The sequence below is a fragment of the Eulemur rufifrons genome, chromosome 10 (assembly GCF_041146395.1).
Source record: "Eulemur rufifrons isolate Redbay chromosome 10, OSU_ERuf_1, whole genome shotgun sequence".
Taxonomy (NCBI): domain Eukaryota; kingdom Metazoa; phylum Chordata; class Mammalia; order Primates; family Lemuridae; genus Eulemur; species Eulemur rufifrons.
The window spans coordinates 13751132-13768583 of record NC_090992.1 but is presented as its reverse complement, the minus strand read 5'-3'; the positions used below and the strand labels follow the sequence as shown (position 1 = coordinate 13768583).

General features: G+C 54.3%; 1 protein-coding gene across 1 annotated transcript in view; it reads right to left on the bottom strand.

Annotated features, from left to right (window-relative positions):
- ERGIC1 (endoplasmic reticulum-golgi intermediate compartment 1) overlaps positions 1-17452 on the bottom strand; it is a 97320-nt gene that overhangs the window by 15294 nt on the left and 64574 nt on the right. The window contains exons 5-8 of the mRNA XM_069483855.1: positions 14000-14124; positions 8799-8903; positions 4045-4105; positions 703-803 (exon numbers count right to left, since the gene is read on the bottom strand). Coding sequence (XP_069339956.1) covers positions 703-803; positions 4045-4105; positions 8799-8903; positions 14000-14124 — 392 coding nt within the window. The remainder of the gene's footprint in view (positions 1-702; positions 804-4044; positions 4106-8798; positions 8904-13999; positions 14125-17452) is intronic.

The window sequence follows — 17452 nt, the reverse complement described above, 5'->3', positions numbered from 1 at the left end:
AAGGTCTCTGGGCAGCCCTGGAAAAGAAGAGAAAGGAGAGTCCCGGTGGCAAATGGAAAAACCCCTCCAGAAGGGTCTCGTGGAGGCATCGCAGCCAGCAGGCCTCGAGCATTCAGGCGCACGGCAGGGCCATCCCTGAAGAAGCCGCTGGCTATCTTGGCTTGAAACCACTAACTGTTGGGTCATCCCACTCCGCGGACTCTGGCCACGCTCTGCCTCCCACCGAGGCCTGCCTCCCTCTCCGTGACTTGAGTGTTGGGGTCCTGGGACACCTCTGTTAATCAACAGTCACGTGGTGTGACTCACCAGCCTCAAGATTTTGGATAAAGTGCTTGTGCCCAGAGAGCCGGAGCGTCTGTTGTGTGCTGACCAATCACGGAGCCTGAAGGGCGGGGACCCAGCCGGGCTATTGAGACATTTGCAACCCCGAACTTTTGGGGGAGGCTGCCTGCCTGCTCCTTCTCAAACAGATCACACCCTATCTCTGGTTAGATCTTCTGTGCTTGACACCGAGACCGTCACAATGGCAGGGACTAGGCCTTTCATCTTTACCCAGAGACAGAGCGTGGCCCCGGCAGACCCCCAAGAAAGGCCTCCAAAAAGGAACCATCAGAAATCCTCGCATGGACGCAGCCCCCGTCACCTCTGCTCTCCGCCAGCAGAGGGCGCGGCTGCACACAGCTGCCGGCCTCGCCCACGCACCTTGTTGGCCACCGTGTACTGGTAGGAGTACCGCTGCTTGCCGCTCTTGTCCTCGTAAACCGTGGGCACGATCTTCAGGATGTAGTCGTGGGAGGCCAGGGCTGCGGGAAGGACACACAGCAAGATGAAGCGGGGGGCGGCACTGCCTGCTGACAGCTCTGTGTGGTTTCAGTTCTAACCCCTCTTGGCACTGCAAAAAGCTCATGCCCTGCATTGTCACCACCAAACGACCCCTCCTCGTCTTCTCCCCTTAGATTCCAGGGACCCAGAGATTCTGCCCATCAGGATCTTTCCCCCTGCACTGTATATAATATCACAATTCTGGAACTAACCCAAATGTCTACCAATAGGGCCACCATTAAAGAGTGGGCGCAAGGAGAGGCTATCCTCCAAGAGTGTGGTTAAGCAGAAAGAACAGGCGCACAACTTGCTTCCATGAACTGGAGGCAGGTATGTGAACACTCTCTAGGTATGTGAATATACAGAATCATCTGGAAAGATACCCAAGAAACCACAAGCAGCTTTAGTCTCCAGGGAGGAAGGGAGGATTTGAGAAAGATCCCATTTCATTGTGCACCCTCTGGCATTGTCTGAATATGTTTACATTAAAACAAATTATGTTTCTCTTTTAAAAAGAAAGAGCCCACCAACCAGAACACCGCATCTACAGAGCTGATTCGTCTCCTTCCCTGTTTGCAATTAGTGGCAGATCAGCTCTTCCCGGATCGGGAGGCAGCAGGGTGGAGCCTTGCTCATCTCCGTGTCCCCAGAGCCCTGTGCGGGGCCTGGCACGGAGCGGACCGCGCAAATGCTTGCTGAATGAACGAACGGATGGCAGGATGACTGGACAGAGGTATGAATGGGAGAACAGATGAATCAGCTGCTGATAAGCATGAGGTAACCGGAATCAAATGCTGGGCTGACAGAATGCTGGCCCAACGCCGCCGAGCATCACCCAGGAACGGCGGACATTTTCCTGGGTAGGAAGCTTGTGGACCTTCTAGAATCTCCGGTCAGGGACCACAGAGCTAAAACGACACAGAAATTCAGACCTGTGGGTTCTAACACTGGTCTCAGAGTTGAGTCAGTCCTCTTCTGAAAGAGGGCTGGGATGCAGGCAGCATTCACGGCCCTGACACTCCCTCCCTGCCTCTTCCTGCCGGGGCTGCGTCCCAGTGTGGAAAGGAAGTCCTTCCTGAGTTCTTCTGAGTCGGCTCCTCTGAAAACCCGGGAAGAGCCCTGCAGCCTCGGAGCCAAGTCCACGGAGAACCCAGCAGCCCGCTCGTTCGATGGTTCTCGGGGGTCAGGAGCACCAGAATCTCCTGGGGTTAAGAGGCAGACACCTGAACCTCAGGTGGGTCCAGGGTGGGCTTGGAATCTGCATTTAAAGCAGAGACCACACTGACATATGGTGTCCCAAAGGCCTGTCCCCCTGGGTTAAAAGCCTGAAGGCGTGAAAGAGTGAATGCCTTGCCAAAATCGCAGCTGTAATACTTTCTGTTGAATTTTATATAAAACACAGGTGATCACACAAAACAAAAATCACCCATAAATCCAACATCCTCAGAAAACGGGTTCACACTCTCAGTATAAACTGCCAGACTTGTGTTTATACATGTTTTCATGTTTTCCTAAAATAGGATCACACTGTATCTTTTTCTAAGAACAGCATAAACATGTTTTCAGATCCAAGATACAGAATGTAAATTCTATAGTTTGGTTTGTTTCACTCACCTCCACATCCCCAGAACCCAGCCCAAGGCCTGGCATATAGTAGGTGCTCAGTAAATGTTTGCTTCCTGCCTGCCAGCGAGGTCCTGACACACCTCGCTCAGCAGCTGCATGCGTCCCATGGTGTGGGCAGTTACCACGCACCCCACCAGCCCCCCGTGGCTGGACACTGACGTGGCTCCTCATTTTCACTCTCATAAACAATGACACAATGAACATTATTTTCCTAGATCTTTGTTCACTCTCTTAATTATTTCCTTAGCTTATTCTTCCATGAGTAGAATGGCTGACTCAAAGGCAATGGCCATTTTTAAGGCCTTTGATACAACTTGCCAAATGCCCACTGGAGACACTGGCTTAGTTCCACCTGGACGGATTCCTTGCCAGCTGACCGTTCCTAGAGACCGCTGGCTCCAGGCTGGTCCAAGCAGGCCCACGTTCCCTTCGTGCTCCCTCTCAACATCTAATTATGGAAACATTCGAACATAAAAAACAGGGAATCCTATAATGAACTCCCATGTTCCCTTCCCCAGGCTCAGTAATCACTAGCACACAGCCAACCTTGTTTCATCTCTGCAACACCACGGGGGTGGGGCCCGGAATCTGCAGTTTTAAACCGGTAGCTCATCATACGTAGGACAAGCTGGTTTCGATCCCAATTATACCTTCAGGACCAATTATGCCTTGAGTTCCACAATACAGGGCACAATCCCACGTAGGAAAGATTCACAAGTAAGAAACATGGCTATATGATAATTCCAAGTGCAAAAATCTGAAGGTAAACTGCTATCCATGACTTGGAAAAATAAAATGACTTCTGCTCATGGACAGGGGATTTCACAGGGACACAGAAAAATGAAAAATTTGATTTAGTGGGGAACAGGTCATGGAGGGATATTTCTTTTGCTTGGATCCCTGATGGTAGGAGAGCAAATGTGTTTTAGGAAATAACAGGAAAAGCCATACAGGTGAGGAAATAAGAAAAGTCCAGGCAACCTGTGCAGCAGGGTCTAGCAGTGGCATGCGGGGCACACAGGACGCACACGCCTGTGCTGTGCACGCGTTCAAGGCCCCCTGTGTGTGCAGGCGTGTAGGGGTGTGTGTACTCATGTACACGTGTGGGGACGTGGCGTTCTCTTTAATCTGGGCCCAGGTGGCCGGGAGCAGGGGAGGGAGGACTCAGGGAGGAGCCACTGTCCGCAGAAGGGGCTCCAGCAGGAGAGGGTGCTGGGGAGGCGGCCGGGTGGTCTGGGCCACCTACAGACCTGTTCTCACGGTGCCACTCGGAGCCAGCGTGGATTCTGGTCCTGCCGTTGCTCCCTGTGGGACCAACTCAGAGCAATGACGTGGCAGTAGTGACAACAATAACGATAACAGCTGGTACTCACTGAGTGCGCAGGATGTGCCAAGGGCTGGCACATGCCCTCCCGGGGACAAGCTGCTTTTCTTCCCTTCTCCATGAGACGGAGATAACTCCACCTTCCCACCGGCTAGCTACGGGCATGGAGAGTGAGCAGTTTCCCTGGCGGGCCCTCCGCCCTCCTGCTTCCCGCCTGCTGTTCCCGGGACCTCGGAGCGAGGCTGTTCCTAGCCGGGACGCAGGATACGTACGGTTGGAGGTGAGTCTGTCTGCTCCCCCGAGCGCGTTGAAAGCTCCGTGGACGTTCTGCACCTGCGGAGAAACACAGTGAGAGGAGGGTCCTCAGGACGCCACCACCTCCAGGCCTGGACCTGGCTGGGGGGACCCGCCAGGCACCCCCTGGTCTAGGGACCTTACACCTGTGCAAAAGGAGAATCCAGCAGGGTTTGTCTTGTAGAGAACTTGTGGGGAGCAAGAGACAGCATGGGCCTGGCACACAGTAGACATTAGCTTGGTTCCCACCTGGAGCACCTACTATGTGCTACTGTGTCCTGGTTACTTCGTGTTATCTCATTTAATTCCCCTAATGATGTACCATTGGGCCCATTTCACAGAAGAGTAAACCACGCCTTGGAAAGACACCACAACTTGCCCCGCCTGTAAGGGGCTAAGCCAAACTCTGAATTCAGGTCTATGTGACTCCAAGCCTGTGCGCTTCCCACTAAACCACGCAGAAAACTCAAGTAAAGGTGAAGTCTGGGTCCCAGCACCCTCCGCCTGAGACCCCCAGAGCCCCCCAAAAGGCCCCTAGAGGAACCCAGGGCAGGGGCGTGCCCAGAACTGCTGGCCTCCCACGAGGCCTGCCTGCTGTGGGGAAAATACAGTTGTGAAGAGACCCCTCCCCACAGCAGCTGGCCGGGCTATGTCCCCCTGCCAGGGGCTGCTGTAAAGTGGGGTTGGAAACCACATCCCACCGCGTCTTGGAGGATGGTGGGATACCAGGTCAGGCTCAATGAGGCAAGCATCTAAAGCAGGACAAGCCATGCCCAGTATGTGGAACATGCCACCATGGACATAGTTAATAGGGCTACTGAGCTAGACACCCTGGAGGGCTTCTTGGAGGAAGTGACATTGACACCAAGATCTAGAGAAAAGCCAGAAGTTAATCAGGCAACAGCATGTGCAAAGGCCTCAGTCTGGAGACTGAGGAGCAGACAGGCCCACGCGGCCCCAGGGAGGAAGGGGAGTGAGGTGTGGGAAGGAGGAAACATTAGATGTAGGTGTGCACAGGCTCCAGAGAGGGCCCTGGGAGCAGCCGGCAGCAGGTGGGTGACTTGAACCCTGATCCTGGTCTCAGGTGGCTGATGTTTATTGAGCACTTAACTCTCAACAAGCCAAATGGAAAGGAAAGTGTGTGTTTGCTGTCTTGGGCATGACCATCCGCACACTTCGGCTCTAACCCATGAGGACAGTGGTTACAGGGACCAGAGTGGGAGAATGTTCCTTTCCATTGTAGTGTGTCACGGTTTTATCTCAAATATAATTCGCATGATTATTTGGTTAACGTGTCTGCCTCTCTAGACAGGAAGCTCCACATGGGCAGGGGCCACGCTTGTCCTCACCAACATGTGCAAGGCCTGGCACACAGTAGGTATTTGATAAATATTTGAGGAATGGATGCAGGGACATCCATGCGTGGATGGATGGATGGGCCCTCAGTTAAGTTTTGTACATCTTTACAAGATCAGGTTTCCACGCACTAATGACTAAGCTCAGGTCTATGGCTGGCTGGCTGTTTTTGCCACCGAACACAGCAATGACAGACCACTCCCCCTTTCTCTTCAGCCTGTCCTCTTCTCCTCTCCCCTCTAAGCTGCCTCCATCTGGGCCCTTCCCTCACCTCCCTGCCTCCAGTCTTGCCTCATGGGCCCATCCTCCCCTTGGCAGATGGGTGCTCTAAGTCATGAACCTGACCCTGTCGGTCCCCACCTCCCTGCTTCAGGTGGACACTTCTGAGCACTTTCAGCCAACTTTGAGGACATGAGGACTCTTCGTCCCCTGGGCCTCTGGCATCTCACACATAGAACATCATGCTGGAATCACAGACACTTTTTGATCTATTTTTCTGAAAGTAACCTCAAGGGGACTGCATATGAAAATGACCAGTTGGGCGCTCTAGGAGAGGGGTGAAGTTTGATATACCCCCTGCCTAGACCCCTTTCCCTGTTAGGCCTGGCCAAATCCTTCTTACCCTTTAGGGCTTGGCTTAGGTGTCACTTTAAGGGTCACCTCCTCTGGGAAGCCCAGGTTGGGGAGTACCTTCCCTTCCTAACATCATTGTCCAGAATCCAGAGTCTCTCTTGTGTTTAGCAATCCTTGCTCTATATTATCATGTTTATCTATATTTAATCTCTTCTTCACTAGGGATAAGAACCCTACATTGTTTATTCATCACTGTAACCCCAGAGCCTGGCACAGAGCAGAGAATTCCCACGGGGCCTGATGAATACATGAATATATGAGGCACAGTAAAGGAAGACCCAGGCCCAGATACACCTGGTTTCTTACAAGCTGTGTGACCCTGGACAATTTATGAAACCTCTCTGATCCAGTTCCCTCATCAGGGCCAATAAATCCTGTCCGGCAAACTTGCGGGAGTTTTTGTGAAGATTAAAAAAGGCATCATCTGCAATGCTGCTCTCTAGGTGGGAAAGTGCCCTGTAGGCTGAAGACGTCAAAAGTCCCCCATGCGCAAGGCGCGTGCTATGGTGCAGACTGGGATCAAATTCTGGCTGTGCCACGAATGAGCTGCATGACGTTGGGCATGTGACTCTGTACCTCAGTTTACCCATGTGCACCCGGGTTCACGGTGCCTACCTTCCAGGGCTTCTGTGAGGATATGGCGAGTTGCTGGGTGCCAAGGCAGCTAGGACGTTGCCCAACATGGAGGGCTCCTGTCCCATGGGGTGGTAACCACCCCGTGTCTGTCTGTTCCACAGACGTGAGCCCTTTGCCGGCCAGCAGCATGCTTTCTCCTACGGGCCTGGCACCGAGCAAGAGCACAGATAACAACAATGGTACCAGCTGATTACACTGACCACTTAAACGTTGTTCCAAGAGCTTTATTCACTCATTCTATTTTCACAACAATCCTATGAAGCAGGCACTACTACTGTCCCCATTTTACAGATGAGATAACTGAGGCCTAGAAACAAAAAGCAAATTTTCCAAGAATAAATAATTTGCCTAAGTGGGAGAGTCAATATTTGAACCCAGAAAGGCAGGCCCAGGAACCCAGGCTCCCAGCCTCTCCATGACAGTCCCTTGGATAGAGAGCGGGTAGGGTGTAGGGGGCAGATCCCATGTGAATCTGCCTGCAGGGGTGAGTCCACAGTCCCAGGGCAGGCTCTGCTTCACAGAGAATGTGGACAGGGAGTCTGGCCCATGGCACGCAGGGAGGCCAGGTCTCCCCTGCTCCTGAGCCCTGCGTCCGAGAGGAAAACCCCCAAGGCCAGCAAAGCAATAGGAAGGTGCTGACTGGGCGCCTCAGGCTGGCACAGGCACCCAGGGAGGAGAAAACACAGACAAGTGTGACGAGTGGACACAGGACCCGTGGGAGTGCGAATGGCCGGGGGTGTGTACTCAGGCGCGCGGGCCAGGGAGGCAGTGCCTGCAGTGGGTCCTGAAGCTGGGCTGTCTGCATTCGAACCCAGGCTCTGCACAGACCGCAGCCTCTCTGTGGTTTCCTCAGTTTCCCCCTCTGTAAAATCGGACAATAACAACACTTGCCTCTTGGGCTGCTAAGAGACTAAAGGAAGACTGTGCTTATAAAGCATGGCGCTTGACACAGAGAGCATTCAGCCAGGATCGGGAACTCTTGTTTCCAATGGCACATACGTGTGGGTGGTGGCGTGTGTGTGTGTGTGTGTGTGTGTGAGAGAGAGAGAGAGAGAGAGAGAGAAAGAGAGAGCCTGTATTTGAGAGGCCCCAGCCCGGGTGAGTCCGTGCGTGTCTCTGGTTGGTGTGTGTTCAGGGAAGAGTCCCGGGGTCCACACAAGCACGTGTATGTCCGGGCACAGCTCTGAATGTGCCTCTGACGAGCGTGTGAGAGTCTGAGCAGACACGTGCACACACGTGTTGCAGTGCTATGCGGACGGGCACGTGCAGGCCTGTGTGCACGTCATTATGCCAGGAGGTACCCACTCCGCAGCCTCAACCAGGAAATCCGGAATCTCACCGAGCAAGGCGTGGCGCAGGACCCAGGGGTTCCAATCCCAGCAACAGGGCCTGGAGCAATGACGTTCCCCTTCTGAGCCTAGATCCCCGTTTGTCCAGTGGGGTGTGACAGAATTTACCTTCAGGACCGCTGTGGGAGTGGAGCAGAGCGCGCAGCGGAGCCCCCACCTGCGGCTGGCGGAGAGCAGGTGGGGAGCGTGCGGGCCTTCGCTGCAAGTTCAAAGCACAGAGTCCGCTGGTGCGGCTGCCCCGGGTAGGAAACTGTCGGCTGGCACTGCCAACGGCGGCCCTCTTGAACGTGATAAGGTTTCTCAAAATATTCCACTTGCCACCTTACCCCTGGTTAGTGGGGTGGGTGCTGAGCACAGGCAGAGATGCTGTGTGGGGCAGTGGGCTGGAGTCGGACTGACGCTCCGGGGACCCGGACAGCGGGCTTCCCTCGGCCCGGCATCCACGGCATCCACATCTGCAGAATGGGTGCTCCCACCTACCTCACGTGGCCGCACTAGGCACTTGGTCATCAAAGGTGAGTCCCGCCCCCCCGCTCCGGCCCCCAGGTCTCAGCCTGAGCCCCCAAGTCCAGGACACCGCCCACGGGACTGCCGCCGGGCAGGGGAAGTGACGAGGCGCTGGCCGAGGAAGCAGAGCCGCAAACGAGTGACCCCGGAGGAAGGCATCTCCCTGCACCCAGGGAGGACAGAGGGCACCGGGTGACACGGCACCTGCACGCCCACCACTGGCCACACTACCTCCAGTGTCCCCTGCTCACCTGTAGCGTGTCCCCAAAGGAGAGCTTGTGGATGACATGTGTCATGTCTGGGTTCTGTGGCTGGGCTGTGGCACTGTGTGTGGACACGTGGAAGTTGCCGGGGACCTGGGGGAGAAATGCAAGATTTAGGCGCTTGGTTGACCATCCTAGGGAGTGGGGTGCGGGGCTTCACCCTGTGTGAACCAGCCAGTCCCGAGCTAGGATCCTGGCTTGTATCATTTCAGGCCGTGTGTGGTTTACCTCTGTGAGCCCCGGTTCCTCACCTGTAGAATGGGGGCACTGACTGCAGTTACCCGAGGGGGTGGCTGGGACTGTCTGCTGCAAGAATGCACCGGAAGTGCCTACCTGGCGGCTGACACAAGCCAGGACTCAAACAGCAGCTCCTCCCCTCCAGCCCCGGGGATTCTGGGCTGCTGGCCTCACGGTGGGCTGGGGCATGACCTTGGAGCCTGCACATCAATGGGCTTCCTCGAACCCAAACCAAGATCACCACCTACCCAAGTCTACCCTGTTGCCCCAGGCGGAGGGATCCCCAAAGGACAGGCTGCGGTGGCCTCATTTCTTCCCTGGGTCTCAAGGCCCTCGCAGAGCCTCGCCTGTGAGAAGTGCTGAATATTTACAGAATGAATGATGCTGATGACAATCGTGTATCAGGAGCCTCCACTGATCCTCTCGTGGCCTCCCTGTTTCAGCAAAAGGTCCTTCCTCCTCCGCCCGGATGCTCAAACCAAAACCCTAGTGTCACTTGGGAGGCCCTCTTTCTCCCACCTGAGGTCCCAGCCGTCAGGAAACCCTTCAGCTCCACCTTCAAAACACAGCTGGCATCTGACTCCTCCTTGCTCCCCTGCTCCAAGGTCCTTTCTGGATGGACAATGGCGGCAGCTTCCTCACTGGGCTCCCAGCTTCTGCCCTCCCCTGACCCCAGGCCTTTCCCCAACAGTGACCAGAGGGATCTTTCTAAATCCTACATCTGATCTTGTCACTCCTCTGCCCAGAACCCTCCAAGGCTTCTGTTCTCTCAGAGTTGAAGCCCACGTCCTCATGGCGGCCCAAGTTCTCGTCTGCTTCCTCCTCCCAGAATGTGAGCTCCACGCCAGCACGGCTTTCGTATGTTTTGTTCCCTGATGCACCCCCAGATCCAGCACGTAGCAGGTGCTCGATAAATACTTATGGAATGAATGAACAAATGACATTTAATCTTTTGACTTTGACTTTGTGATAATTCCCACTTTACAGAAAAGGAAACTGAGGCTCAGAGCAGTGAAGAAACTTGCCAAGGTCACATGTGGAGAGCTGCAGTTTGAGCTCATGTTTTTTGGACATGCTGCCCCTTCCCACTGATGCCTGGATGCCATTTACCCAGCAGCTCCAGGCCGATGGGCACGTGGAACCAGTCCTTCAGGAGGCGCCAGGACTAGGGAGGTGACTGGACAAGAGCTGGCCCCAGCCAAGCCCCTGGCCTGCTGCAACACAGACTTGGAAAAGACAATGAGGTTCTGCAGGATCCACACTGGCCCAGAGCAACGTGTAGACCGTGGGGGTCACGCTTAGTCAATGGTGTGGGTCATGTTCAGGGAGGGTTTCCCAGGGGAAAGGACGCCTTTGTGCTAAGGCCCTGAAGCAGTCTGCATCGCTCAGGAAGACAGGGCACGCCATCCGGGCAGAGGTGCCGGCATGAACACACAGAGGCCAGAAACTGCCCAGCACGTGGCCGTGTCTAAGGAACTAGAAGGGTTTGGTATTGTTGAACTCCAAAAAAGAATGAAGTCTGGGCACGGTGGCTCACACCTGTAATCCGAGCACTCTGGGAAGTGGAGGAGGGAGGATCGCTTGAGCTCAGGAGCTCAAGACCAGCCAGAGCAAGAGTGAGACCCCATCTCTATTAAAAATAGAAAAATTAGTTGGGTGTGCTGGCGTGAGCCTTTAGTTCCAGTTACTCGGGAGGCTGAGGCAGGAGGATCACTTGAGCCCAGGAGTTTGAGGTTGCTGTGAGCTATGATGTCACTGCACTCTACCCAGGGTGACAGAGCAAGACTCTATCTCTAAAAAAAAAAAAAAGAGAGAGAGAGAGAGAGAGGGGGGTCTGGGTGGTGGTAGCTACAGGGAAACAGAGGCACAAGAGGGGCGTGGGGCTGTTCATCAAAGGCCCCCAAATGCCAGACTGGAAAACCTCCAGGGCTGTCTTACCCCAGCTCAAGGAAGGAGACTGAGTGAATAGGCTGCACTAGAGGAAGGAACATGGCTTCCGGCTCACTGTGCAGCCGTCTGTCAAAGTCTGTTGATTTTGCAAGTGTGTCTGTTTCAAACACGACTTCCCGCGGGAATATCCTACTTCAGCAGGGCCGGAGCTTCAGACTGACAAGGGAGGCCACGGTCCTGGCCTCTGGCCTGTGAGCCCGCGGGTGAACGTGCTGCAGGACCGCGTGCAGAGGGGACACCCACGGGGTCTGCAGTGGAGCAGGAACAACAGCTCAGCGAGATCATCCTGGAGGGATGGCATGGCCTGCTTCAGGGACCCAATAACGCAGGGTAGAGCAGAGGTGGCTCTGAGTTCTACACGTGGGCCCAAGCCAGCCCCACTTCCTAGCTGGGGGGCCCTAGGCAAGGTCAGTAACCACTTTGTGCCTCAGTTTCCCCATCACAAAATGGGAATAATAACCACACAGGGTTATTGGGAGGATTAAATGAAAGCAGTTGGCATTTATTACAGGTTTGTAAGATGAACAAGTTTGTCATCACAGCCAACAGAGAAGGGCCCTTCTGGAAAAGAGAATAGCACGTACACAGGCCCGGCATGAGGAAAAGCCTATTGTGTTTAAAAAAAAAAAAAAACGGGGGCGGGTAGAGATGGGGGTCTCGCTATGTTGCCCAGGCTGGTCTTGAACCCTTGCTCTTGAGATCCTCCCGCAGAGCTACGATTATAAGCAGGAGCCACTGTGCCCAGCCTCCAAAAATTTAAACTTTATTTTCACTGATATAAATAATACCTACATGCATTCTCATTACAAAATATTCACAAGATACAGTCAGCACTAACGTCCCTGCTGCCTACCGGCCCTGGAAGTAAGAAGCTGACAGCCACCAGGCAGTGACGTGGGGCCTCCGGAGACGGGCCATGGCAGGGTTCAGAATTGGGGCTGGGGTCTGGGCCTCCTGCTCCCAGAGTTGAGTCAAGCAGCTGGCCCCTGGGCATCTGCCACCCGCCGCCAGGCCCGCCAGGCTGTGACTCAGTAACCCACTCCCACTGCGCACCAAATCCATCGCAGGCGCTGACTCATGCCAGTACACGCTGGGCTGAAGAAAGAAAGACGACGCTTTTAGAGCCTGTGACTGAGGAACCTACGTCAGCATCTCTGATGGTTTCAAAAACATATAGCTGGAGCCAGGCCCCGCACCCCGCACCCCATCCTGCCCTCCCCCCGCAGGGCTGCTGATGGAGCGAGGCCGCCACGTGGTCTCAGGCAGGGGTTGGGGCTGCAGCTCGAGGCTCTGACATCTGGCTGCTGGCCAACTTCCTGATGCACGGATGAGAAGGCCACAGGACTGGTCTAAGCCTGACGCTGGGACATGAGAGAGTGGGTGCCAGCTGCTGCCCTTGCCATCAGAGCGCATTGTCCCTGGTGGTGGTGTCCTTATCTGCACCCCTTACTGGGCACAAGCAATGCTCCCACCCCAGCCTCCCAAAGTGCTAGGATTACAGGAGTGAGCCACCGTATCCTGCCTCCTGATCTTTTAATAATGGCTCTGATATGTTTAAATGTTTTATAGGACAAACATGTCTTGGGGCTGGATGTGGCCAGTGAGTTTGCAATCCCCAGTTTAGGTGTCAGGGACTAGGAGAGGGGAGTTCTGAGCCGAGGCTGCAGAAGGGGCATGCAGAAGCCAGGCATGGCCAGTGACTCAGTCTGGCTGGGTCTGGGAAGGGGAGCCGTGGGACATGGGGACAGCTGTGTGACATCAGGCAAGACACCTAACCTCTCTGGGCCTCAGCATCCTCATCTGTAAAATGTGCCACCTCACTTTGCCGGGTGCAGTGGCTCACGCCTGTAATCCTAGCACTCTGGGAGGCCGAGGTGGGAGGATCGTTTGAGCTCAGGAGTTCGAGACCAGCCTGAGCAAGAGCCAGACCCCATCTCTACTAAAAATAGAAAGAAATTAGCTGGACAACTAAAAATATATAGAAAAAATTAGCCGGGCATGGTGGCGCATGTCTGTAGTCCCAGCTACTCAGGAGGCTGAGGCAGGAGGATCGCTTGAGCCCAGGAGTTTGAGGTTGCTGTGAGCTAGGCTGACGCCACGGCACTCTAGCCTGGGCAACAGAGCGAGACTCTGTCTCAAAAGAAAAAAAAAAAAAGTGCCACCTCACAGAGTCATTGAGAAGCCCCACTGTGGCAATGCTGAGCTGAGCCGAGTGCCGGCACGTGCCAAGCAAGCCCTGCACTGCGCTGCCCCGGCCCTCCCAAGCGCGCTGCACTCACGCCCGTGACTTAGGAGCTGAAGCTCCTGGGTATGGGGACAAAACAATGGTGATACTTGAATGGTCTTTTGGAGCTGACAAGGTGCTTTCCAACGTACCACACACACCTCACCCCTGCGCCCTCTACTCCTCACCCCAGCACTTGGCACCACTGGAACACGGAGCTGCAGACTGTCTCCCTCCATTGGGAGGGAAGCCCACCAGCCCCGGAGCGTTGCCCCAGAGCTTATTACCAACCCTGGAACGCAGAAGGTTCTCAATACATTTTTTTTTTTGAAGGAATGAACATATATTAGCTCACGTCATCCTCACACCAACCATGTGGCCTGGGTGGTATCAGGTATTAATACCACCACACCCTCACCCCAAGGTGGGTCAAGTGATCTGTAGGGTGTTGCTTGGCCAAGAGTGGGTAGAGCTAGGACTTGAACCCAGGGCTCAGGCTGCAAATCCTAAGGCCTTCTCACTGCTGCTGTCTCCCCATTGGGGAGAAAAGCAGCCCCTTCCTACGCCAGCCATCCAGGGATTAAACCTCACGGAGCCTGGAGCCCCCACCCAGATTCTCGGCAGCAGCTGCCAGGTGGCCGGACACTGACCCTCACTTGCCGCGGGCTCCGGCGGGGTCAGGTGGAGCGGGCGCACACCTCCACCAACCAGTTTCCAGGGAGGAAGGGGATGGAGCGAATGGGGCGCAGGTAAGAGGGGCCAGGCAGGGTCTCCGTACCTTGTTGATGCTGAACTGTCCCTCGAAGCGGCAACCTGCGCCATTGTTCAAAGGGATCTTCATGGAGTTGTCGATGTGGCCCACCTCATGCCTGCCCATCTCATCCTGAATGTCCAGCCCGACCACTGCAGGATCCAACGGGAGGCGAGAGTCACAAACCCGAAGACACGGAGGGTAGGGACCAGCCCCTCCTCATTCACCCATTCCCTGGACAGGCCGGGCCCGGGGCCCTCCGGGAGCACATGGTCTGGGATCCACAGACGACAGGGTGCGGGGAGATGAGTGCTCAGCATGAGGCCAAGGGGAGGCAGTGGGCAGCAGGGGCTCCGAGGGGCACACTGTCGTCTGAATCCTGGCTCTGCCTGTTACCATCCCTGCAATCTTGACTCATGTACTTAACTCTGGATGCCTCAATTTCTCTATAAAATGGGGCTGGTGGCAATGGAACCCTCCTTGCAGGATTATGAGGCTCAAATAGCGGACAGGTGCAGAGAATGCTCAGAGCAGGGTCTGGTGCACGGTAAGTGGAAAGTGCGTGGTAAACGTCAGCACTTGCTGTCCCTCAGACGGTCCCTGGGTTCACTCCCGCACCAGTCATTCACTGGCACTTCCTGTGCCCCTTGCCATGGGACAGCGCCGGGGCGCACGAAGGGAAAGACAGGCCCTGCCCTCCAGGAGGCTGGGTGCTTTTCTGGGCTTCTCAGGTACACGAAACAGGAACCCTGGTCCTGACTCCAATGGGACCCTGTCACCTCACTGTGTCTCAGCTTCCCCATCGGTAAAATGGGCGGACCAATGCCAACTGCATTCCCAGAGATGGTCCACGTGGCAAGCAGGGAGAGGATGCCCACAAACCATGGAAATGCAGGAATTCCCCCGGCAGGAGCACTAGCAAGGAGGCTGCGATGCAGAGAAAAAAAACAGCTGGAAGCAATTTTAAAGAAAGCCAACCTTAGAAGGGAAAAAGGGAACCACTCCGTGTTCCTCCGTGGGGATGGGGAGGTGAGTGAGGGCCACCCACAGAAGGGAGTGTGAGGCCACCCCCCCGGTCTGTAGTATGGGGGAAATGCTGACACTATAATGTTAAATTTAAAAGAAATGTGAGCAGGTCCCTGTCTGAGCAGTTCCAGCCCTGGGAACCAGTCCTCCAGACACACACACACACACACACACACACACGTGTGTCCGGATGTGTGTGTCTGCTCTGGGCAACCTTATTTGAAATTGTGACAACTGCAAGCAAGCCAACTGCCCGTCGCCAGGGGGACAGCCAGGGGGACAGCCTCCTCCACGATGCCCTGCAGAGGCACAAAGAATGGAGCAGAGGCTCCCAGCAGGGCAGCGGCGACTTACCAGCGCTGGGACCTCGGGCAGGTGACCTAACTGCTCCATGCCTCAGTTTCCTCCTTTACACATGCTTGTTGTGAGGATTAAAGAAAATTAAAACAGCACTTACATATGTATTAGACTTTCTTTTATAATAAGTACCTTTTAAGTAAGAGCACACCATCTGAAAATCCCTGTGGGGAAGATAAAATCTGCATTTGGGGAAACCAAGGCACAAAGGTCTCACAGTTAAGAAATGACAAAGCTTGGACTGGAATCCAAGTGGCCTTGCTCCAGAGCCCACACTCTCCAGCCACTCTGCTAGGACACCTTGCACCCCAATGCATCGGTACAGCCAAAGGATGCAGGACGGGGCCTGGCCTGGGACAGAAACTGAAGAAATGGTAGCTCTTATTATTTTACTTATATTATGAGTAATATAAGAACAGCTCCAAGATACTAGCTGAAAAAAAGAGAAACTCCAGAGGGTCCCATATCATAGAGTCCCAATTATGTAAAAAAAAAAACAAACCAAAAAAACCCAAACACAATGTATGTCTGCAGACACACACACACACACACACACACACACAGGCAGGGGTGGGGAGAGGGCCCCCAGCTGCCAGTGAGGCTTCCTTTGGGAGGATGACGAGCTGGGAGCAGGGGAGGGGCACTTTTACTTTTTTTTTTTTAACTTCTTAAATATATTTTTATATTTTTGAATGTGTGTCTTTTTAAAAATAAAACAGAGTGTTCCTGTATTAGCTGTGTAATTAAGAATATTATTTTTAAAAGCAGGATATGAGATCGTACATGCAGCATGATCTCAGCCACGTTCAGAAATGCACAGAAAGGAAGGCCAGCTGGACAGAATGATGTCAAAAAGTCAACCAACACTGTCATCCGGGGGTGAAATTATGGGTGATTGCTTCTCTCTGCTTCTCTGGATTTTCCAGAGGTACAATGATGAGCACACATTTTTCAAAAGAACTTGAAGTTCTTTTAAAATAACACCAGGACGCTGGGCTCTGGCCAGGGGGTTCAGATTATAGCCCCGAAGATGCAACAGTGTCTGGGGGGGTGTGGGGCAGAGGGGCCGGCACAGCCGGGGGCCTGAGGTCACCTGGCCCCTCCTGCCCACATCCCTCCCTTCCCAGTCCTCTGTTCTGACTAAGAATTTCCTTGCTCCAGAGACACAATCAACTCCTGAATGAGAAGCTGCCAGATGAATTATTTTTCTAAGTGAAAGAGAAAAAAATAATAAACAAAACCGACCTATTTCAATGGGTCCCCTGGCTCGGGGCCCACTGAGGATTCAGAATTGTGATGTAATTCTCACCAAAAGCAACAACAGGGCTAAATCTCTCCCTCTCTCTGGCTGGAGATCCGCTCAGTGTTCTGCCCTCAGCTGTGCCCTTTAACAGAACGGGGGGTGGGGAGCGGGGGGGAGGGGACAGAAGGGCCTGCAAAAGGGTCCATGCAGGCTGGGCAGAGGGACGGCGGGAACTTCTGCCCAGAAGATGCACAGCCCACTCGCTAACAAGTCTAGGGACCATCTCGTCACATTCTCCTGACAACCTCAGGCCTATATAGATGCCACTAAGCCTATTTTACAGGCAAGGAAACTGAGGCTCGGAGGTCACCTTAGCCGAGGGCAGTTTTAGAGAGCTAAGGCGCCAAGATCTGACTCTGAATCGGACTTTGAATGAGTTTTGTTTTATACAAGTTATTCATTCTCTTGGTTAAAACAAACAAAAACCAAATAGATGTGAAGTAAAAAGGAAGTTTCCTGGCTGTCCCCGTCCCAGGTGCTGCTGGAGCCCTGTCCTGCCGGCTGTCACGGGTGGTGCGCCCACCCCAGCTCCCACAGGCGCCGGCTGTGCACAGCTCGGAGCTTCGCGTCTGCAGACGAATGCTCTTGGGTGACTGGCGGTCTCCTTGCCTTGAGATGCTTGGGAGGTTATGTGGCCCCTCAACACACATCACCCTGCCACCATCAGCCGATGATATGGACAGTAACAGCCTGGTCCCGTGACTACTGGGTGGGACAGATGCTGTGGTGTCATTCACACCCCACAGCATCCTGTGTGAGATCAGGCTGCATTTGGGCTTGAGCTGAACACACAT